This window comes from Hesperophylax consimilis, chromosome 17 (assembly GCF_061612785.1).
Source record: "Hesperophylax consimilis isolate HC1 chromosome 17, BYU_Hcon_1.0, whole genome shotgun sequence".
NCBI classification, from domain to species: Eukaryota; Metazoa; Arthropoda; class Insecta; order Trichoptera; family Limnephilidae; genus Hesperophylax; species Hesperophylax consimilis.
Genome location: NC_142852.1, coordinates 12,824,654 through 12,848,794, shown reverse-complemented (window position 1 = coordinate 12,848,794; position 24,141 = coordinate 12,824,654). Strand labels below are relative to the sequence as shown.

Here is a 24,141-nt window from a genome sequence, read left to right as displayed (position 1 = left end):
TTCAGCACATCATCTGAGTGTTCGTTTTAAAACGAACCGCCTAGCGTAAGCGACGCTACATTTGTAAAAGTGTCTCATTTTTTTTACGTTGGCTAAACACAGGAGGCCCTGAAGAAAAAAATCCCACAGGGCCTCTGTCATCTTTACCCTTAGGACCCTTTAGGACCCTTTTAAAGAAAGGAAGGAGAGGAAGGTCTGAGAATGAAAAAGGAATAAGTGGGTGGGAAGGAATCTGAGGGTCAATTTGTCCAGAAGTGACGGACGTTTGAATCCATCCCTCGATGGGTCGAGAGAGAGTCTGGAGTCTGGTCAGCTGGAGAGGTCAAAAGATCTCCCTCGACGATATGTACAGAACCACTTGGGGTCAACGGCCATTGTGGTTACCTATGGCAGGGTGTTGGTTATCCAATAAATGGTTCCCAAATTATTGTTGGTACCCAAATTAAACCAAATAGCTGGGTCTAAGCTACGACGTATTATAAAAGACATTAACAAACCGATGGTTTTCTAATTTGACCTCAAATAAAAAAAAGTTTTTCCACCAAATCGAGTCCAAAAGTAGATCCACCAATTCCCGCTTGGAATACGAGTTTCCGGACGCCGTGTTAACAATATTATATTTATGAGCGAGCTGATATTTTAAGAAGAGCAGTGTATTGACTTAATCTAGTACCAGTTTATAAGTCGACTAAGTCAGGAGTTTGTGGGATTTTTCCTCATAGTTGTTTCAACTACATTTTGGTAAATATTACAAAATGTGTATTAATTTTGTACTTAAATCATTACATTTTGACGGCCTCCTTGGCCGAGGGGTAAGGCTCTCTACTAGCAATCCGGAGGTCGCGAGTTAAAATCTCTGCGTGCGCAAGTAAATTTTATTTGATAATTAGTGTTATTTTACAATTCATTAATTAAAAATAATATATTTTTATATATTTGCGCAACAGAAGTAGCAGATACTCTCAGTATCGACATGAAACGTTGCTTGAAATGGCTTTAACCGTGTTTGGTGACCATATTATAAAAGCCATGTAAAAACTCCAAGGGCGCTGTATAAGGTGTTTGTTGTTATCAGTGCCTTGCCTCCTTGGCGCCCTGGCAAGTCGGCACCCGGAGCAAACTGCTCCAATTGCGCCTGCACAGAGCCAGCCCTGATTGCGACCTTTACCTAAAAACACAATTCATAATTAGAATTTCAGTACTGCTGCGCCAGTCATTGTACGTCATGTACAGTGAAGTCACACGGTTTTTGGCTGGCTGCAAATATCAATATTTCGACAGCTTATATCTTCGTTACGGTATTTTCCATGCTACATTAATATGAACACATTTTGGGGATTTTTAAAAATATACGAAAAATCTAGCAATATTCCCCAAAAATCATCTCATTACTATGTATAATAACCTCCAAATAATTCATAATGTTATTCTAAGAAATAGTAATATCTAAACAAATATCTTTAAGTTTCTCTGTATATTTCAGCAAATTTCAAGCACAATTTTGCACAAAACCGGTCCATAATCAATATAAAAGTTTCGTAATAAAAAACCGGGCGTTTATGTTGTCATGATTCTGCAAATGAATTTTCAATTCAATTCTAATGACGCACGAGAATATTCATAAATATTCATAAGTTTAAAAAATACAAAATCAAACCTTAAAATAATTTAACCTTTCCAATGAGGAAAATATACGCAAAATAATTGAGGAAATAAAATGATTTTTTAATCCATAATAATAATGTATTACTTGATTATTTACATTTTTTAAAGTACCAACTTTAATAGTGGTAAGGCTCTCGATTACAAATCCGGAGGTTTCTGGTTCATATCAATTAATTTATAAAAATAACATTGAAGTGTATTTACGGCAAGTTTCAGGGTGAAATGTAATCTCAGAAATCTCACCATTTAGAATTGAACCGTTGATTGAAATGGCTTTAGCCGTGGTTGGTGACAATAACTGAAAAGCCATCTTCACCTCACAACATACTCCAGCAGGGGATGTCATAGACTCACTGGCTCCAGACGGTGGGATTTTAAACATATTCACATCTCTAAACGAGAGTACAAATTATGAAGACACACATTCATTGGTTTGTTTCCCAGAATCGAAACTTTAAATCCAATTATATCAGAATCAGTTTAATGCAGAAATATCAATATGTACACTACTTTCAAGGAATAATCCAATAGTCCCCACAAAAACCTCGACTTCCATTGAGCAACGGCAATTCTCGTACTTAGGACCAAAATCATTTAATTTTATTCCCAATGCTTGGAAAACGAAAAGTACAAATGTTTTGGGCAAAATGATCAACGACTGGCTCCTTTATTTAGGGAGGGTCAAAAGTGAAGATATGTTGATCAATAGAAAATCTCACTATAAAAAATATATATACATAATTGCAAAAACACTCATACATAATTCGTTAAAGTCCATACAATACAAAAACGAACACAATTGTCTATTCTTTATCAATCTATGCTTTTGATTATTTTCTAACCACCCAACTAGATTATAAACTTATAACTCTACCCTTTCCATTGTTCTGCCTTAAAACTACTGCGGTGATCTGTCTTTTTATTATTACCATCTGGCTTTTAATTACTTTATCGGTTTTATTTTACATAAAGTGCTCCAAGGGAAAATATCTTACTAGGATTAAAAAATTAAGCAAAGAAATGGAAAAAATACATTTGGGTATCAACCATTGTCTTATGTCGCTTTTTATTCACTTCCTTAAGATAAATATTCAATTTTGTTTTTAATCATTTGCTGCATCCTTCTCGAGTCGCAACTTTTTGAGTTTCTTTACCGGCTCCTAAAGCTGGGGACACGTCATTCATGTTAATTATTATATTTTGTTATCACGCTTGAAGAATGTTTTGATTCTCGATTTTTGCCAGCGATTTAAATAATCAAACTTGCATCTATTGTTAAACAAAAGCATTCGATACTAATTTTGTATTTTAAGATATTATTTTTTCTATTCGCTTATTCTTATAAGTACAAAATTGTATATTTAACTAAAGATTCTAACAGGAATTCAATCTTAACACTTTTTTTCCTTCTATAAAATAATATGTTTTATAATTATACAATGTAATATGAAATTATGATTTGAACTAAACATGTCAATTTTACTAGCCTAAAACAGGATCCTTTCCTAGTTGGCTAGTCAAACTTTCCGCATGGTTTATTGTATAATTTTATGTGAAATATATTATTATTATTATTACTAAATACTAAATACCGACACACAAACTATTAACTGAATCCAATTATCCCAAAATGCTTTTTATTCATACGTCATAGTCAAAGCCTAGTGTATCGCTTGAGACTAGTGTATCACTTGAGACTAGTGTATCACTTGAGACCAGTGTATCACTTGTGTCTCTTGCCTCTCTTTGTGCCACTTTAGCGATAAGGTTTTTACAAAATAAATGCCTTGAGCGATGGAGATTTCGGTTTTGTATTCCGCAGCGCTCATTCCAAAAATCTTACCTCTGAATGTGAATAAGGAAACATATAAATTGCTTACTGTGGTATAAAGCCAATGAATCTATTTATATTTCATCGTATATCCCACATTTACAGGTTTAATAATTGAGCTGTTTGAGGAAATTAAAAATAATATAAAATTTGGACAACCATCGCTAAAGGCCAAGAGCGGTGAGATTTACATATGAATAGCCATCAGCAGACTGGTTATTTAACATAATATTATTTCGGATATTTTGTAGTATTGTGTATCCTTTGACTGAGAAGGTTATTTTATTTTTTGTAAGGACCTACTTGTGCATGAATTGAGTTTTACTAACTGGATTGCTCTAACTTAAGTGAGAATATCTGTAAGAAAGCAGTAAAACATATAAATACCATACAATTTCGATAACAGGTGCAATGCAGCTTTGCAGGTTGAAATATGTTTGGATATTAATGCCATTAGTTGTGACGCTGGTGCATTCTGCTAGAGGTAAGTCAATAATTATTATTATTTTTATCGAAGAAAGCAAACACTTTGTGGCTTGACATTATATAACTTTTACATTGTTTTAAAGCACTTTATTTGAGTTATATATGTCGACCGGTTTCAGTTACACTCAAACTTCTTCAGTTCAATGGAAATATTAACTCAAGAGTGTAAGAGTGCAACCGCAACCAGGCGACCTATACATATAACTGAACAAAGTGATTTAATTTTTTGAAATCATTAATTTAGCTGTGTCTCCGGGTTTTCTCTTATTAAATAATACTCCAGCTCAAACACTTTGAACTTGTATGTGATAGATTGACAATGGGCTTTGATATGTTTATTAACAGGCGGTTGTAATAAAAACATGTTTCACCCATTTTCATTATTAAAACTGTTACACGTTGATGTTGAATGGTTACGATCCTTGGCTATGAATACGGAGGTCGCGGTGAACTATACTATCAGTATCACCCTGGAGAAAGACCATCAGTCAAAATTATTGAAACTTTTGATTGAAATGGCTTTAGCCGTATTTGATAATCAAATATGAATAGCCAGGTAGGTGCTTCCCAAGCTTGCTCTTTCGATCTCCTTTCCCTCCCCACTACATTCAGCCCCAAAACATATCTTAATAATTAGGGGACCTATAGACTTACTGGCTCCAGACGGTTGGGAGAAGTTGAGACTCTTGTGCGGTAATCACAAAAAAATAAAATTAAAAAAGTTAAATAAATAACTTCAGAGGCTGTGCGAGGAAAGGTAAGGGATGCCTGGAGGCGCCTTATCAAGGCGATGGATCCCCCAACCCGAATAGGAAAAGGGCAATGACTTAATATATATTTAATTAATATTTCAGTGGGTGATAATTGCACCATAAAACGTGGGAAAGTGTCCGGAACATGCAAAGTGATCAACAACTGTCCCTCGGTCCAACGAAACATTGAAAATGGAATCGCCCCAACCAATTGTGGATTTAGTGGTAAGTTTTATGATTCTTGTAAATATGTCTTATAAAGGTATATTTGTCGAAGTTTGTTTGTAACAATGAAGACATGTATCTTTGTTTCATTAATACGCATTGTCTGGGCACTGGAATGAGATACACACTCAAATTGAAGTCATTATAATGTAGTTTTTTTGACAGTAACAATGTGGAATACTTTATGCTACCACAATAAGTGAATGGTAGAACAAGTCAGGGACTCCCGAGGAACACACAAGACAAATATTATTTGTTGTAAGATCAGTCGTTTGTGATGAACGAATAAAGGGGTGCAAGGAGAAATTATGACGCGGAAGTGAACGATAGAAGGAGTCGGGGACGCCAGTGGAAGACATGTCACAATCAAGTGAATCAAATACTTATTCGAGGCAAAATGGGGCGTGTGTTAAATTATTATGTCAAAACAATGCGTGAAGAAAAGATGTCAAATTGTTCGTTTTGTTTTATGAAATCGCTACTAAAATGCATTATTTTCTTAAATACTTATTTCAAATTATTTTCTAACCAATGTACAGTGGTTTCTCTATTAATCTGTAATCGATAAAAAATCTATAGAGTTGATTTTATTGTCGATACAAACTGGATGCAAATGACTATATATTTTATATTTTTATTTCTAGACAGGACGGCTATCGTTTGCTGCCCACAACCAAAAAATCAACAGATGTCACGAATCAGCGAATCAAGTAAGTTAACTAACTAACTATATAAGTGATTACAGTTAGTAAGCTGGCTTACATCTCTCGGAACAAACTCTGCGTATGGAGTAGGCTTACTCATGTTTTAATTTCAGAGTGCAACGAATACGCAAGTCATTCCAAGACGTGTCAAGAAAGTCTTATAGTGGGGGGGAAAGGAGCTAAACCAGGCGAGTTCCCGTACATGGTGAGTATTCGAACAATATTGGTATAAATATAAGTAGTATTGTTAAAAACTTCAACGAAATTTTTTTAGGATTAAACTGTTGGAATGAATGACAGACCAAATATTCAACATAATTGTATACCTACGCATCAAATATATGTACTAGTGAGCCCGAGCAAACGTTGTCCTGCCACAGACCACCTTCTATGTAGAGAAGGTAAAATTTGTGGTTGTATGTATTTTTGGATGAGAAAAAGAAGAAAAAATTTAAAACAAATTTAGATTTCGACAATAGCGCCACTTGTCGGGTCAAAACTATCCTGTATTTCAAGCTGAAACCAACCATATACAATGCAATCGTTTGGGCGGTTTCGGAGATTACGAACACAGTGACACGTGATGTTCCTCATTCAAAATTAAGATTTGTTTGGAATTATAATTCATTTTAAATTAATGAAATATTTTTCTAAGGTGGCACTAGGACGGACTTCGGGCAATGAAGTGGACTATTCGTGCGGAGGAACACTGGTCAGTGACTCGTACGTTCTATCAGCAGCCCATTGCCTAACAGACAGGAGAAAAGGGTGAGCAGTTTTAATACGTTACTGAGGTGGCACTAGGATGGAGTTGAGGCGCTAAGGCGGACTATGCGTGCGAAGGAACGCTTTTCAGTGACTGGTAATTTTCTATCAGCAGCCTAATAGAATATATTTCAAATGCTTAATTTTTTGGATGCAAGGTCTACAGTTCTCTGAACTAACAGTTTTTTTCAAGAAATTTATTAACAAAAAAACATAAACATAATTGTTTTTTTTTTTTTTTTTTTTTATAGTGAATACCTCACAAGAGTCCCAACTGCTCCCGTCTGGAGCCAGTGAGACTATGGCATCCCCAATTGGGGGATGTTGTGAGGCTGAAGGTAAGTGGGGAAGGGAAAGAGGAAGGTGGGGAAGTACCTGGCTATTCAGATCTAGTCACTAAACAGAGCTAAAGCCATTTGGAGCAACGTTTCAATTCTGAATGGTGGTCTTACACCAGGGCGATACTGGTAGTATCTTCCACTCTGGGATACTGGTAGTATCTTCCACTCTGTTGCACCGTCTTACATAGTATTAATTTGTTTAATACGTAGTTGAGTTGCCTAAAAGATGTCTTCCAATTCTAAATCCAATTTACTGAAACCTCTAACAACCACAGACGAACCTCAGTGTACGAAAAGGCGTCCCTGTTGACAAAAACTTCTCAGATAGTCGAATATCATACTCACGCACCGCCAGTGAACTTTCCATATTTGTAAAACCCGCAAACCATCATCTCGTGCATCCATCACAGTAAATCTGTGGCATTTCCCACCCCCTTCCTTTAATCCTGTGTTATTAATGTTATTGTTTTAACCGCACCCGCAAAATTAACGAAAATTATTCAACCAGCGCCATAATCCAATAGTAAAATTCCGTTTTTATTAACTATAATATATGAATTATATAGATATGTATGTTATGTATTACAGCCGCCCAGACCATGTGACAGTTGGTGCCTATAATATAATGGATGACGATGGTGATAAGGTCCTCATTGAGAGGTTCATCATCCACCCTAAGTACAATCCCAGCAAGAAAACCAACGATATCACCCTCATACAACTCAGGGATTCTGTCAGGTATATATCAGCTTCATCCACCAGGTAGGTACCTCCAACCACTCACCTTAGTACACATTGGCAGGGAGTTCATTGGCCAATGCGGTCTTTATCCATACCTCGTGATATTCTGAACAAATTTCTATTCCTGCCTTCGATCCTGTCCTATAATTAAATATTTCGAACCGAAAATTATTTTAATTTTTAAAATTGGAACTGATTTAATATAATTATTAATAAGGGTATAAACACTGTTATTTAATGTTTTTTATTAGATGAAAATAAGATTTATTAAATCACGGGATATTATAGTTGTAGGATTTGTGAAGCTAATTACAAAAAAATTATTTGCCACATAATCATTGCCTTTCTACAGAAGAAATTTACCTTTTGAATTTCAGTAAACTTGAAAAATTATGGCACCACAGAGGCAACTAAATGACTTACCTAATTACTTGTGAACTCATATATAGTATCACGTCTTGACTATTGCAACGGCATTTATGCAAATCTTCCTAAATGCGAAACTGATAAACTACAATCAGTGTTCAACGCCGCAGCAAGGCTTATCACCGGGGTACCCAAGTTTTCGCACATTTCGGAGCACCTCCGAAATCTTCACTGGCTGAAGTGTCCTGAAAGGATCCAGTACAAGCTATGCTGGATGATGTTTAAAGCTATCAACGAAATGGCGCCACCGTCTATTACTGAGCTATGCATTCCGGAAAATACTAGTCTACGGCAGTCAACTCTTAGATCAGCGACATCATCTGCAATTGGAAGGTTGAAAGAGCCTAAGCGAAATCCGAACACTAAGTTTGGTGATCGTGCATTCGGAGTATCCGGCCCTAGGGCTTGGAATAAACTTCCTATGGAATTGAGATGCATAACCAGCCCAACAGAATTTAGATCCAAACTAAAAACTCACTTTTTCAGACTCTCATTTCCATAAATCCGTCATTCTATCCAAATTTTTTTTTTTCACCTTTTTATACCGTAATTGTTACATTATCTAGCGATTCCGTTCATTCAATTTTTCTATTGACTTGCCTGCCAATGGACAATGGACAATATCAGCGGGAACATAACAAATCAATCGGTTTAATTGTTGGCAGATGAATCATCTAAATGCGTTTAAGATTGACGATTGATTTTATTCATTAATTTCATTCCTTTAACATATATATCCAGCTAACAATAAAAACACCCTAATATAATAGAACTTCCTTCTTCTTCTGGCGTTAGTAAGATTAGATTGTTAATATTAATTTTAGTTGTAATTTGCTAATATGTAAATACTCGTATATATGTCGTTAAGATAGTAGTTATAGGCCTTAGTCGTAAGTCACTAGATATTAGTCTTAGAGATAAGTCAGTATTGAAGTGACCCACCGCTGTCCCACCCCGGTATAGGTGACTTATGGTCACCCCTTCGGAGTTCTCGCAAGAATCTATTTTTTTTTAATAAACGGCTCTACAATATATAAATGTGAAGTTAGACCTTCAATGTCCCCGCATACAGTGTTAGGAAGCGGTATGCAAGCACTTACAGATAAGTAACTACAGTAGGTGTTATGATCAAATAATACTTCTCAACTAAAAACAAATAACTAATAAAGCATAGAAAAAGAAAAAAACAGGACATTATTACAAAACATGGAATTCGCAATCGTTTGACGGGACTAGAAAAGAAAGAAGGGAGCATAAATTACAGATATGTCAGCAACCTAAAAAATAAAAAAAGGAGAAGAGAAGTATATAATAGTAGAAAAAAAAGAAAGTATCGTGTAGTCGCTAAATTCAGAAGAGCTGAAAGCATAAAGAGAACACAAAAGGAAGGTGGTTCAAAGCCTCGCAGCTGGCTGTCCTGAGGATGGATTGGTGGTGGTTGGGAAGACAAATGCAGGTCTAAATACCGCGCCCTTAAGCCAACCTCGTGGTGGTGCCCAGAAGAGAGTAAATGGGATGATAGGGATTAACCCTAAAGACCCTAGGGGAGAAAAGCGTCAGGAGGTCGGAGGCAGGACGGAAGGTGCCCAGGTCCGCACAGACTTCCCTCTGACCCACAACCAACCTCAGGGGTGTCACAGATGTCTGGCAGAGTCCCAAACTTATCGGAGCTTCAGTGAGCGTATGCGGGGACTAGGTCCGTGATCCAACCCCTTATGGGGACAAACAAAAAGAAATCAAAAATCATAAACAATACAAAATAAACAAACAACGGAGTTCGGTTCAAGCCTGAAATACATTAATGAAATTAAAAGGAGAGACTAAGAAAAAAGACTAAGAGAAAAGCAAATCATGTAGCTATTCCTGAAAATAAAATACATGGACAAAATGTTAACAGTAAATCACATGAAAAATCCTGAAAACAAGACAAATGAAAATAAAAATAAAAAAAGAAGAAGTAGTTCCTAAAAAGAAGAAATATGTAAAATTAGCCAGAGCCATAATCGGTAATTCTAACTTGAATGTTAATGGCAGCCAGTTGGGCAGGACAGTCCCTATCAGTGATCTGCAGGTTTCTTAAAGCGGGTACATGTTGCACAGACAGCGGGAAGTGCCTTCTTGGGGCAATCCTCATAAGTGTGTCCCACAGCGGCGCAGTGGCGACAGGTTTCTTTTGCAGGACTTACTGATGTGACCGTACTGTTGGCACTTGAAGCATCTAGTGGCTCCTGTGTAATCGCGAGTGCGACAGGCATTCCATCCAAGAAAGCACAAACCGCTGTCTATTAGAACTTTACGAGCATCAGGGTGACATGTCACCACCATGTTCATAGTAGATGTATCATACATAGATAAGTCAGTAGTTCTAGTACCTATTAACTATTTAATAAATATATTTGTACAGCGCCCTTGAGGTGATTTCTCACGAAAATGGCGCTATATAAATTAGCCAAATATTATTATTATTATTATCAGTCAAACATTTAAATAAAAGAAATAAACTTTTAAAGTAAAAAATTAAATAACTACGGCTTCCACTTTATTGATTGTAAATTTTAAAAAATTAAAAGTTCATTGAACTTGAATGATTTTATGCATTACACAGGAATATTCACTTCACGCATACAAGTATGCACCGACAACCGAAATTAGTATGTTTTATTCAATGCTTACAACAAAAAAAATAATAAAAATTATTTTATATTTTCAGTTTCAATACATTTGTCCTTCCGGCTTGCTTGTGGACAAACAGGAACCTAAATGTCAACCAGTTAAATCTTACTGCTACTGGCTGGGGACTAACCAGTGACGGTAAGTGATCAATTCACCCTCCACCCAGCATTCCCAAAGATGCTAGACGGACTCTTCCACAAACACCTTTTTTGTCCTCTTTATACAAACTTCACTCAACAATAGTTCAGTACAAATTTATTAGGTACGTAAATTTTAAGCTCAGAATTCTAATTGATTACATTAATTATGTCAGTTTGATGAATCAATTTCATTTAATAACACTGTTTGATTGATATTGATTTTTAATGAATATTGTAAAATGGATTCCAAATGTTTGAGTTGAATTCTCAATGGCTTCTGACAATGGATGAATACAATATTTATAAATTTTTGAAATCTTTTGTAGTTCTTAATATGAAACCCAATATTTGCATCGCTTTGGTGGTTATATTGTATGTGGGAGATAAATGTTAATTTGTTGTCAAATATTGATTTAAAACTTCTAATTTCCTAAGACTTGATGGTTCATATATCAATGGGTTTTTCTTTCTATAAAATCTCATGACTTGACACTTTTTTACATTAAGGGTTAATTTATTTTGGATATACCGATAAGAAAAGCTAATGAGATTTGATTGTGTTAATAAGCAGTCATTTATATTGTCAATAATTCGGTAAATTTTCATATCATCTGCGAACATAACGTCATTGTAACCTCATTTATAAATATGTGAAAAAGAATGGGTCCTAGATGTGAGCCCTGGGGCACGCCGCTTGTAGCTTTAAAGTTGTAGGACAGTTGACCTTTGATGCAGACAGTAAGCTCTCGATTAGACAAATAATTCTTAAACCATTTATTCATATTCAGTTTATTAGTTTACTGTTATATCATGCCTTGAACTAGATATATTCTTTTTTTTGCTGTTTGTTTTTGGGGTGTTATGCCGTGTTGCGCTAACTCTTTCTTTAGCCGACGTTTCGGACAGCGTTGCAGTGTCCATCATCTTCGGATCTACCGGATCTGCCCTGATGATGGACACTGCAACGCTGTCCGAAACGTCGGCTAAAGAAGGAGTTAGCGCAACACGGCATAACACCCCAAAAACAAACAACAAAAATGCTTTTGGCCGTGAGAATCTAAAAACTTACCTAGATATATTCTGTTTTTAAAATCAGTGTAAAAGCCCCGCTGGGCGTTAAAAACCAAATAAAATGAAATATAAACCTAATAAAAATAAAAACAGATGTGGTGTTATGTTGTACTCTCGTGGATGCTTCAACAGCAGTCGGCCTGACCGCTAACCTAACTAACTAACCGTCAAGCCGTTTCTAGCAGGGGAACGCGGAGAGGATAAACTGCCAAATAACTCGGTCTTCAAACAATCCTCACTTCTCATGCATACCCGTTTGTTATTCTGACACATGGCCCGACTCAAGTATTTGGAGATTTATTTTAATAGATTAAAGACAACAGTAAGATTATTTCCAGGTGGTGTCAAGTCTAACCGGCTACAGAAACTTCGAATGAACATTGTGTCCAAAGAAGAGTGTGAAGATACCTATGATGAGTTAAAGCAGACCCAAATCTGTGCTTTGGGAGAAAGTGGCGGGGACACCTGTCAGGTAACATCTTCTTCTTCCTTTTTATTCTTTGCTAGTTGATAGTAAGCGGCGGCGTACGAAAAGTATTTAATCGGGGAGGGCATTAGGAGAAACATTAATTGTTATTACTTCAACATCTTAATACAAATATCAATATAACCGCTTCACTATTCATATTTACAAACCAAATTCTACGGGATATATAAAACATTGTACTAATTAATAGAGGTACTGACAGATGGCACTGATTGCTACATTCCTACAAAGGCATGGCCTTTTTTACACTAACCAAAACAAGTATTTCTTCGAATACACACATCAACAGTCCACATTTGAATAATTAGTTGCTACTTTTGTCGCATATAGTAGTGCGGTCGTAGAGGCGCAATTGGCGCTGTGATTCGTAGCTAGAACTTTTAATGTTAGTAATCTTGGATAGGCAGTGCTTATTTGACTGTATGGAATGCACGCCTCTTAAATAAATTCTTATATCATATGTATTTATGCAAACAATTGTGCGAGAAATTGCAACACTGAGGGAATACAAGAAGGCGCTGCAAAAAAGCGCAATTCCTTTGCACGAAGATGTCGTCTCCCACCCGGCATGCCGTTTGAAGTCCCGACAGCCCTTCTGGGCGGAAAGAGAGACAGGCTCCTCCGATTACCTCACACCCCAGAAGATTTTGAGTGAAAACTTGAGTGGCAAACGGTCAACGTGAGAAATGCCCATCTCATAAAGGACCCCACCGAGACACAGCCTGGGTTCTCATTGCCTCGCAAAACCTGGTCCGCCATCAATCGGTTAAGGTGCTCCAATCGCCGCTGTGCCCACATGATGCACAGATGGGGCCTTAAAGAGTCCGCGATGTATGAATGTGGTGCTGTGCCGACCACCGACCACGTGGTTAACGAATGACCGCTCCATTCATTCCCCGGCGGGATTGATGAGGTTCACATGGCGACGCCTGAGGCCCTAGACTAGCTCGCAGACCTAGATGTCCCCCTCTGACCCCCCCACCACACAAAAGAAGAAGAAAAATGCAAAGAAGAATTACTTTTACATTTAAGGAATTCATTTATTTTGGTGAAGACCACAAACCAAAGAAACAAGAGATATCCTTTTTTAGGCTGAGGGGAAGAAGCCAACATAATCTTTCAGTGATTTACTAATAAATATATCCGACAGTCTACATGCAACTCGCATTGCAGTTAATGCATTTTAGTCTGCGATAATGAAATCTGAAGTTGACGAGTTTACAGATTGTTAGCAACTGTGTATGAACCTCGGCGTATATGTATGGCGGTAGTCGCCAAGACTCTTAAATCAATCGTAGAGTATCGGATACTTGCATATTCTGTGGGAAGAAAGTGTTTCTATTGACTGAAGGTAAGGAACACTGAGCAATATGTGCATTACTACGTTCCCAGGCCAACGTGCACACTTGTCAATATGCAATGGAATTTACTTTACAAATCACTTTGTAACATCTTACTAAAACTATTAGTTAATTATCTCCCATTAACAACAAAACGATCAGCAAATGTCCTTAATGGATAAATAAATTGGTTGGAAGGCTCCCCACCAACGCCATCTTTCTTTCACACATCCTACGCCGATCTTGGTAGATTTATTAAACTCTATATCAATACGATATTGACAAAATCCCTCATCTAAGCCAGTTAGCGATATTTGCGAGCACTGTCAGAATATGATTCCGACAGTCAGATGCACAAGGCCTTCAAGCCGTCAATATGCACAACTTTTAAGATAATGTTGTTTGTTATGCAAAATAATAGACTTATTAATGAATGGAGGTGAACTAACTAGGCTTTTAGAACTGAAAGAAATCAAATACGCAATCTATAGACTTAATTAATTCATCTGAGATGCGATCAATTGATTCTGTTCCAGCTTCGAGAAACAAAAGCTGTTACATAGTTGTGACGAAAGACCTCATGAATTAATTGATTTCATTTTTAGTGCCAAAAGTACACACGACAGCCATTGTATATTAAAGATATTTTTTTCAATTCTAAATTGCCAATTTATTAGTATTTTTAGCCTTTATGTTGCCGTCTGACATTTAAGAATGTCAATTCATTGAGGTATTGATTTATCAATATCTGTCTGGCTATCAACAGCACGACTGTGCTTGGGAAATTGATATAAAATCTTACGCGGTTAAGCCATCGATCAGATATTGTAAAGTTATGGATTTCACTGTGTTAGACTGACAGGACAGCGCGTTGGATGGGAAGCGTGGTTTTGCGTTGCGTGTGATAAGTATTTCTGAAGGATCTATTTCCACAGAAGATGTACGCATGTAAGTTGTCCAGATATGTGGGCCCAGCACGTCCTTACCTCAATTAGTGTATAATAATATATTTTCATATTACAGGGCGATTCCGGTGGTCCAATATTCGCTCCGTACCCGAACAACAACTGCATGAAGTACCTGGTGGGGGTGACTTCATACGGTCCGAATACGTGTGCAGCCGGAATTCCTGCTATCTACACCCGCGTGTCTTCTTATATCCCTTGGATAGAGTCAGTGGTGTGGGGCAACTGAATTCAAACATAACCTACAAAGTTCACTGGATAACAAAACATCCGAGTACATTGCATGGCATGAGCCGATTGATATGCCAACATCCTCTGCAACTTCCCTAATAGTGATTCAACGATTTTCCAAAACCATTTTCTTCACTGTTTGGATGTTTTGTTGGTTTGTTGACGTGGTTGCAACTCCAGGACGCTCATCATCATTAACATCTTCTCGGCCTTTTGTAAAGCGCTTGTATCACTTATACACTTTTTTGGAAATTATGATTTTGTTTTGTAGATTATGAATGAAAAACATTTTAATACTTGCGCCTGAACTTCACACAGTAAAATAAAACACGCATTTTGTCATTTTTTTTTTAATACTGCGCAAGAAATGCATTATTTGATGCGTGTTACACGTGAAATTTTTTTTTGAGTTTTGTGTGAAATTAATTGGGGACTGGAAGAAATAAATGACTCTTATTGGAGGAATGATCAATATACCAGTACTGCACCAGTAATGCACCAGTACTGCACCAGTACTGCACCAGTACTGCGCCAGTACTGCACCAGTACTGCACAGCCACAACACTTGGTAACAATACAATGTCATAATAAGACAAGGAACACAAGAAGGTATTCCTAATGGCGTACACATGGGATCCCAGTGGCAGATACACTACACTTCCTGCTTGTCTTCAGTGCTGTTCTTCTCGAGCATACCACCCTCGTGTTGGCACCCTGCGTCTGTACTGCACAGCCAGAACACTTGGTAACAATACAATGTCATAATAAGACAATGAACACAAGAAGGTATTCCTAATGGCGTACACATGAGATCCCAGTGGCAGATACACTACACTTCCTGCTTGTCTTCAGTGCTGTTCTTCTCGAGCACACCACCCTCGTGTTGGCACCCTGCGTCTGTACTGCACAGCCAGAAAACTTGGTAACAATACAATGTCATAATAAGACAAGGAACACAAGAAGGTATTCCTAATGGCGTACACATGAGATCCCAGTGGCAGATACACTACACTTCCTGCTTGTCTTCAGTGCTGTTCTTCTCGAGCACACCACCCTCGGCTGCGGTGTTGGTGTTAGGCACCCTGCGTCTGCGCGCGCCCAGCTTGAGGTGCACGGCGCGCACGTGCGTATCAAGCGCAGCCTTCTGGCGGAAGCGGTCGTGGCAGACCGGGCACGCAAACGGCTTCTCGCCAGTGTGGATTCTAATGTGGTTCTTCAGCACGTTCTGGGCCTGCAAGCACAAAACATTACAAAAGATTAACATAACCTAACTTCTGAAAAATTCATACCGATCTTGAGACGAAAACACAACCCACACAGATGCATTGTATGCATACAGCATCTTTCAAAGTTAGGAATTGTCTTAAAAAAACCATAAAAATAAACTGTTTTTCCTGTCAAATTACAATTACATAAAGTGTCAATGCATGCGTCAATCATAACCTCACATCTGAATGTACTATAATTAGTGTCAATGCATGCGTCAATCATAACCTCACATATGAATGTACTATAATTAGTGTCAATTCATGCGTCAATCATAACCTCACATCTGAATGTACTATTATTAGTGTCAATGCATGCGTCAATCATAACCTCACATCTGAATGTACTATAATTAGTGTCAATTACTATCTCACTTTTAAATTCACTATCGAAAGTTCTGGAAAAAGCTATGAAAAAAAGACTATTAATCTACCTTGATAAACATAACTTACTATCAGATTGCCAATTCGGTTTTCGAGCTAAAATGAGTTCGGAACAGGCTATCTCTGAATTAACTAATTACATTGTTAAAAACACAGATGAAGGATCCAAGGTGATCGGAGTCTTTCTAGATCTTGCTAAGGCTTTTGATACTATCTCTCATGACATTCTGTAAGAGAAACTAAAAAAAATTGGTATCAACGGACCGCCCCTCGACTGGTTCATTAGGTATACTAAAAACAGAAAACAAATAGTAGAACTGAATAAATGCTACAGTGATCCGGAAGAAATCCAGTATGGTGTCCCTCAAGGTAGCGTCCTTGGTCCCCTTCTATTTCTCATTTACATAAACGAACTTACTGAGATTAAAATGGCATCTATCGACTATAAGATAATCAGTTATGAAGATGATACGGTAATTTTAGTCAAAGGTCCAAGTTGGGAAAAGGCCTTCAAAAATGCGGAAACCGGTATGTCAGACATAAAAAATTGGCTCGACAAAAACTTACTTACCTTAGATATCTCCAAAACAAAATACCTAACTTTTAGCAAAACCATCACTGGGCAACCAAAAACCCTTCCGCCTTTATACCTACACCCATATACTCCCTCAAAATCCTCATACCACCTCTGCGAAAAAATAGAACATACTTACAACATCAAGTATCTAGGCTTAACAGTGGACCATAAATTAAACTGGGAACTTCACATTAACTCCCTCACAAAGAAAATCCGTAAACTATCATATATTTTTAAAACTATAAGAAATATCATGTCACAAAAACAATTTAAAAATGTTTACTTCGCGCTATGTCAAAGCTTTTAACGTACGGTTTATCAGCCTGGGGGGGAGCCGCCGACAAGTTTTTTAAGCCCCTAAACACAATGCATAAAACATTAATTAGGATTATGTTCAAAAAACCATATATGCATCCAACGGAAAATCTCCTAATTACAAATAATATACTAGATATGAGGAAACTATTCATAAAAAAGATCATTCAAATAAACTGCATAAAATCCACACCATGCCACGTAACTCACCCACATAACACAAGGACAAAATCACAGAATCAACTTCAAGTGCCAAAAATTAATTCAACCTTTGCCAAAAAGCACGAATCCTTCCTAGCACCTTACATCTTCAACACCTTCCTAAAAGAAACCACTTACTGCAACACTCATAAACACCCAAACAGTTTACTTATACATTTCAACACATAGTTACTACATAAAAAAGGGCATGCATCAGCAAATTTCTAGCAATCCTTTCTTAGTCTAATTCTCATTTCTTATTTACATACATGTGTTATTTACATTTATAGTGATTTACTATTTCTTGTTAAAACTGCTTATGTTTTACGCATGCCTAGTTTATCAATACCTAATACTGTTGTTTAAACTATTTTTTGATATGTTATTATTATGTGATTTAGACGCTACCATTTTGTAAATTCAAAGTTCCTACGAAATTCCTGTTTTTATGTAACTATATATGTATGTAACTATATATGGAATGCTCCATGTGTATAGTGATATATATATTTGTATAAATGTATGTGTATGTGTAAGCAAATATATGTACCCGCCTCAGAACAGAAATCTTCTAGTGAGGCGGGTTACTTTCATATTTGTTATATTGATCACATTATTGCAATAAACGCCCGGATTTCCGGCAATTAATAAAAATAAAAAATAAATTCATGCGTCAATCAAACCTCACATCTGAATGTACTATAATTAGTGTCTATTCATGCGTCAATCATAACCTCACATCTGAATGTACCCTAATTGCTCCAAGTCGGTTTTGCATTGAAATTAATATTATTATTTCCACATTATTAAATTTTTACTTTTTACTATCAAATTACTTAAAAATGTGAACTAAATCAGTCCTCAGATAAAACAGAACATTGACAAAAGAGAATGTGATAAAAAATAGGCCAGGATATGTTAGGTTAGGTTAGGACCTTAACTTAACTGTTAGGTGTCACAGGTGTAAAGTGATCGGATCATAGTGCAGACTCACAACTTTTTAAAATAAAAGTCAAAATTAAAATTAAAAATACAAAAGTTTAAATAAAAAATTGCCACGGCCGAGAATCTTTCCTCGATCAACTGTTTGGGAGGAACTAAAGCGACCATTACACCTCCAACTATTTACTGCCACAAAAAGCACCCAGTTGTCAGGTATTCACAATTAAACCATTCATAACCAGTGGCGGCTCGTGACTTTTGGGTGTACTAGAATTAGCTAATATTACAAAAAATTGGCATCATTGATGTTGCCGAAAATGACTTTTTATATTTTTTCGTTAATTAGGTTTTTTGTAAGAACATTTTCAGGAAATCCGTGCGGCGCACTCATTGCACTCTATCACATTCAAAAGTCACGAGCCGCCACTGTTCATAATCCCGAGTAACGCCGGATACACGTCAGCTAGTAATTTATAAAACTTACCCTAAATTTTTTATCGCAGTAAGTACACGCCCACTTGCGTGGCGGTTTGTAGCCCATGTGTTTCTTCTTGACGTGGGACTGCAGCGAGTCCAGCGTGGCATAGTTACCTCCGCAGCTGTGGCACGTCAGCTGTTCCACGCGCTCATGCACGGCGCGCGCGTGCTGGGAGAGCAAAGCGGGGCTGCGGAAGCGCCGCACCGAGGGGCACGACAGGCACTCGAATCTGCAATTAATGTGCTTTGTTGTGTTTTCTCTTTCGAGCACCGTTTAGATCATATATCTCACCATGAGAGTAATGAAGACAAGTATTTCTTAGACCAAACAAACTGACTCCACGGGTAATAGCTGTGTTGTGCGCAAAACCAAACTAATAATCCTGCTTGTGGTTTAACTAGATATGAGCGCATTGGCAGAATGCTGCCTGCTCACTCTGGTATTAGGCGGCACTCACCTGTAGAGGTTGGGATCGAGTGGTGCGGCCAAAGTGCTGACGCAAGATATACGCCGACTTGTAGTGGCGGTCACACTCGACGCAGTAGTGGACCGGGAGGGGGAAGGCGGCGGCAAGGGCGGCCCCGGGGCTGCACAGTGGCATCTAAATCATTAAATAATCAACAATGATAATAATATGTCATTGTTGGTGTTCGAGCTCCGGTGTTGTGTACTTTGCTGATTGCAAAGTATTTTTTTACCTACCGCAGGTCACAAAATAATAATAATAATATTTGGAAGATTTTTATAAAGCTGTTTTTGTGCAAAATCACCTCAAGGGCGCTGTACAAGTATATAATACATTTCTACAACGAACGTTATTACTAAACAACTTTGTTATTACTGACAAAATAGCATGTTTTTACCTGTCAAAGGAGACATCTACATAATATAGGTATGTAAAAACACAGGCGGATTTGAATGCAACGTTGTGTCAAAATTTCAAAGCAATCGGTGAAGAAATTTCAGAGATTTGAGGTTTTGAACAAATGAACATTTACATTTTTATTTATATATATTTCTAATAATAAAATTTGAAAGCGTATTTGAACAACAGTACTCACCATCCGGATACATCCAGAAATAATTAATTTATTTGGAATTTATTGCAAAGCGGAAATCCACACAAATTCCACGACCTTCCGACAGTTTCTTTAAAAAATATAAGGGTCAATATGCCAAAGGCTTGAGGGGTTGAGGATGCGTTGGCGTTCAGGAGGTTAATAAAATTTCCTACAATTATCCTTATATCAATATCACTATCAGCCTCCAAACTACAAAAATAATACATTATAGAAGCACCCGCTGCGGTGAAAAACGTATTCTACATAATACATAAATGTACTTACCGTAAATGAGAAACCAGTGGAGATTTGCTCAAAAATTCTTTCCCACATTTGTCACAGCAGAAGGTTTGACCTACTCCGTGTACAGCGCAAGTGTGTTTCGCTGCCTGCCTGCAAAAATGTAACTCACATTTTACACACCTCGAATGGCATCAACAACTGTTGTTTCCAATTAAACTTAGCGGCTGTTGAGCCAAAGTTCCAAATTAACAAACTCGCTGTTTCCAATGCTGTCTACCATCACACTGAGCGGAAATATTGCTTGTGTTGTCATTGTGATGAGGAATTCAACTCACGAAGCAGGCAATAACTTCCCCTCTGCCATAGGTCACCCCAAGTGGCAAGCTACAGCCGGTAACTGCTCATGGGGTGAGGTTTGTCTGAATACATCTGCTCATCAGTTGCGTGGCGGGAGATCCTTTGACTTCTCCAGCCGGACTCTCTTCATCTATCACCTTGTACCGCAGTGGGAGGGATAGATTCATTCGTCCGTCACTCCTGGACGCACTGCCGCTGGATTCCTACCCTTCCTTCATACCTTTTTCCTTCTCAGAACTTCCACCCTTTCCTTTTCTTAAGAAGACCCGTCACAATCATCCCCAAGAGATGACATAGACCCTGAAGGAAATTCCTTCGCTTGATTTTGTGCTTTCAACTATGTAGTAAAATTATTACGGCGGATTATTGATTAAAGTAGTTGTGGGATAATCTGAGAGAGTACTGGCATAAAAATACTAAAGCATACTTGCTTGAAGTTTTGTCCACAATCAGAGCAACTGTTGGATTCCCCCACATGTTGCTGTAGATGTTCAGTCAGTTCTTTCTGGGGCCAGAATAACTGGCGGCACACTGGACATGATAGACTACCAGGACTCTCTGGATCCAGAGAGGCTACAGCCTCCTCTTCAACTCTATCCACTCCAGACTTCTGCGGTGCTTCTGGAATAGATACATTTTGGAAATCAGTCATATGTTATATTAGGAGATCCTGTGTTGAGGGTTTTTAAAGGAAAGTAAGGAGTGCCATGTCATAGGAGGGTGGAAACACGAGAGACTGGCATATCATTCCAGAGTAGAACTGTTGAACTCAAGAACGACCCATTCTCATGTGACAAATTACAACCGTATAAAAATGTTTCCTCGGAACATCTCCAATTAAAATTCAGGTACAAGGACGGAATCCCGATTTGACTCCTGTAATCTAAGGATTGCTGTTTGTTAAAATAGTCAAATGTTTTGTAGGGCTCCAGACCAGAGGTGGCTCTGCCTAACTCACAAATAGTAATAATTTAAGTGAAGTTTACAAACCTTTAGCAACTAAAATACCATTAATATGTCTTTTAATATTGTTACATTTTGTCTTCCGTTTAGTTTTAATTTCTCTTTTCACAATACTTTTAACACCTTCAACAAATTTAGAATTTTCACAATCACCAAAATTACTGTCGTCTTCTTCAAAATGTTCTGATAAAGTATTATTTTGTTCTATTCCAATTTCAAATTCAATGTCACGTTCCACATTCAAATTTTCTCCTTTAATTTCAATTTGGTTTCCATTTTTGCTTTCCGTATCTCCCAACACATCTTGTGTAAAGTTCTTTAAAGGTTTTTGTGAAATGGAACTAATTTGTACCAGACTTGGGGAATCCACTTCTTGTGCAAATATGCTTACACATAGAGTGTTAGATCGTGAAAGTCTTACTCCCAAATTTAATTCTGCTCTTTTTCGTGTAATGATCTCCAAATTGACCTGTTGACAATAAAAATGTATAAAAATATGAATAGCTAGCACAGACGCGTGAAAAATCACAAGATATTTAATATATTTCTCTACTTCCTACACTAGCTTGCTCCTTGTTGTAAGTCTACGACTTCATTTTTAGTGTAATAATAAAAACAATATAGGAATAGAGTTGAATAAATCAAAACAATTGAGGTAAATAAAATAAAGGCAAGTAAGAATTTTATTTACACGTTGTTATATCCAGAGATTTTAAATAAATTAATTAAATAGCTAACTATATAATTACAAAAAAAACATAGTATTAAAAAAGTTTAATAAAAAATTTTAAAAATTATCTGTCCGGGGTAAATTAAATTAAATTGACGTAATGGGATGCAAGATATTATCAGCCGCCGAGAGATCACTCGTTATAAGGTTTTTCCTTAATCCTTGTATTGAATACCTTTTGTGAACAAGACGTGTTTAGTTGGGAATCTAACCTATTGTTTACAGGGTGTCTGGGGGAAAAGTGCGCTAACTTCAGGGGTGATTAATTTTAATAAGATTACCTGTTGTTTGTCCGAGTGTTTGATGTAGAACTGGTGGAGAAGTTGTCTGGCGCAGAAGGACATGTGGCGGAACCGAGATAACTTCCCCATAGCGTGACAACATTGACGGCACAGGTGGAACTCTGCATTATCCAGCTGGAATCACCCATACATACAAAGTCAATCATCAACAAAGGAATCATGTTTAGCATAAAACAGTCCATTCCGCTTTATTAGGACATATTGGCCCCAAACATTTCGTCCCAAATAAGTGAAGTTAATCTACTGACTGGTGACGTCCGTAATCTTGACAAAAAATGACAGGCAGAAAAATAAAGTATAATTTATTCCAAAGTCATCAGAGAAGCTGCACACATCAAATAAAAAGTATTTTCTGAAGCAATATTTATCACAAGCGATTCTGAACTTATTCTTTACAAACTTCTTTCTGTATTTCTTTGCACATAAGGTCAAATCGCTTACATCTGATGATGGACACTGTAATGCTGTCCGAAACGTTGATTAAAGAAGGAGGAGGCGCAACAAGGCTCAAGAACCAAAAACATTATACTTTGGGTTCTGAAAATGTCAAATCATTATCTAAATACATTAATCTTTAAATAGATTAAATAATACATTGATAATACCTTTTGTCCGGAGATAATCTGAAAAATGATCCCATAATTGCTTTTCGATGAAAAAACAACTACTTCTGTAGACAAGCAACATTGGCAAAGTCGAAATTCCAATGTTTCAACATCGTTCGCCATCTTTATGGTTTGTAGTTCAAAAACTAAAACACGGATTGGTCTTTATCATTTCTACACATCTGTCCCGATGATGGTAAACTTCAAGGCTACCCGAAACGTTGCCTTAAATAAAAGAAGGAAGAGCAACATAGATTTATACCACAGGAGTTTGAAAACAACACTATTCTGTCGTTAGAATCATACACGAATCAATCAAATCTACTGTTTAACATTAACCGCTTCAGCGAATAAAAAAACAAAAACAATCTTCCTCATTAAGAATTTAAGCATTTAATGGAAACAATGCAGGCGTTACTAATATTTAATAATTTGTTACAGAAGTATATTATTGATTATTACTTGACATATCGTGTCTGATTGTGTCAAAACTGACAGATGTATTATTGTATTCCATAGAAAACGATAGATATGAGCTGTGTCTCTAGTGATGGGTAGAATCGAAACATTTGATTGCGAAACGTTCCCGGATTCGACATACAATTAATTATTAATAGGGTTTTGGCGTTTTAGGAGGGTCAGCGTTTCTTTAATATAACAACCAAGCACGAGGGACATTTACTCACAAATCCTATTTAGTTATATTAAATTATATATTTTTATTGAAAGTTTAGTTTAAAAAAGACTTAATTTTTAATTATGTAAAATTATTATTGTGACAGCTGCATCGACTTTTAAATCCATTCTCAAACTGTTTAAATTTATTATTAGTTGTAGTTCTGTGTTCCATGAACAGTGGACCTCGTGTCTAAAAA

At 37.0% G+C, this 24,141-nt stretch overlaps 2 protein-coding genes across 2 annotated transcripts; one reads left to right on the top strand and one right to left on the bottom strand.

Annotated features, from left to right (window-relative positions):
* Positions 1 to 3,764: 3,764 nt before the first annotated feature.
* Positions 3,765 to 15,570, top strand: LOC149416018 (chymotrypsin-1-like). Its single transcript, XM_089641846.1, has 9 exons — positions 3,765 to 3,980; positions 4,837 to 4,959; positions 5,604 to 5,669; positions 5,777 to 5,868; positions 6,319 to 6,431; positions 7,358 to 7,507; positions 10,647 to 10,747; positions 12,159 to 12,292; positions 14,671 to 15,570. Exons 1-9 carry the CDS (start codon positions 3,908 to 3,910, stop codon positions 14,839 to 14,841), a joined length of 1,023 nt encoding a protein of 340 aa, XP_089497972.1. The 5' UTR covers positions 3,765 to 3,907; the 3' UTR covers positions 14,842 to 15,570.
* Positions 15,571 to 15,625: 55 nt separating this feature from the next.
* Positions 15,626 to 22,024, bottom strand: LOC149416017 (zinc finger and BTB domain-containing protein 41-like). The gene is made up of 7 exons (XM_089641845.1): positions 21,982 to 22,024; positions 21,657 to 21,833; positions 21,094 to 21,287; positions 20,352 to 20,455; positions 19,463 to 19,606; positions 19,012 to 19,234; positions 15,626 to 16,074 (listed from the first exon to the last, which is right to left on the bottom strand). The coding sequence occupies exons 1-7, from the start codon at positions 22,022 to 22,024 to the stop codon at positions 15,850 to 15,852; spliced, it is 1,110 nt and encodes a 369-aa protein (XP_089497971.1). The 3' UTR covers positions 15,626 to 15,849.
* Between the last annotated feature and the right edge of the window lie 2,117 nt (positions 22,025 to 24,141).

Bases quoted from the DNA above. Each gene is read 5' to 3' on its own strand.
- LOC149416017 (XM_089641845.1), bottom strand. From the start codon at position 22,024: ATGTGTAAGCATATTTGCACAAGAAGTGGATTCCCCAAGTCTG. The intron at 19,235-19,462 runs GTGAGTGCCGCC...CATTAATTGCAG, and splicing joins CTCGATCCCAACCTCTACAG to ATTCGAGTGCCTGTCGTGCC. The intron at 16,075-19,011 runs GTAAGTTTTATA...TTGTGCTTGCAG, and splicing joins ACTGCGATAAAAAATTTAGG to GCCCAGAACGTGCTGAAGAA.
- LOC149416018 (XM_089641846.1), top strand. From the start codon at position 3,908: ATGCAGCTTTGCAGGTTGAAATATGTTTGGATATTAATGCCATTAGTT. The intron at 3,981-4,836 runs GTAAGTCAATAA...TTAATATTTCAG, and splicing joins GCTGGTGCATTCTGCTAGAG to TGGGTGATAATTGCACCATA. The intron at 10,748-12,158 runs GTAAGTGATCAA...GATTATTTCCAG, and splicing joins CTGGGGACTAACCAGTGACG to GTGGTGTCAAGTCTAACCGG.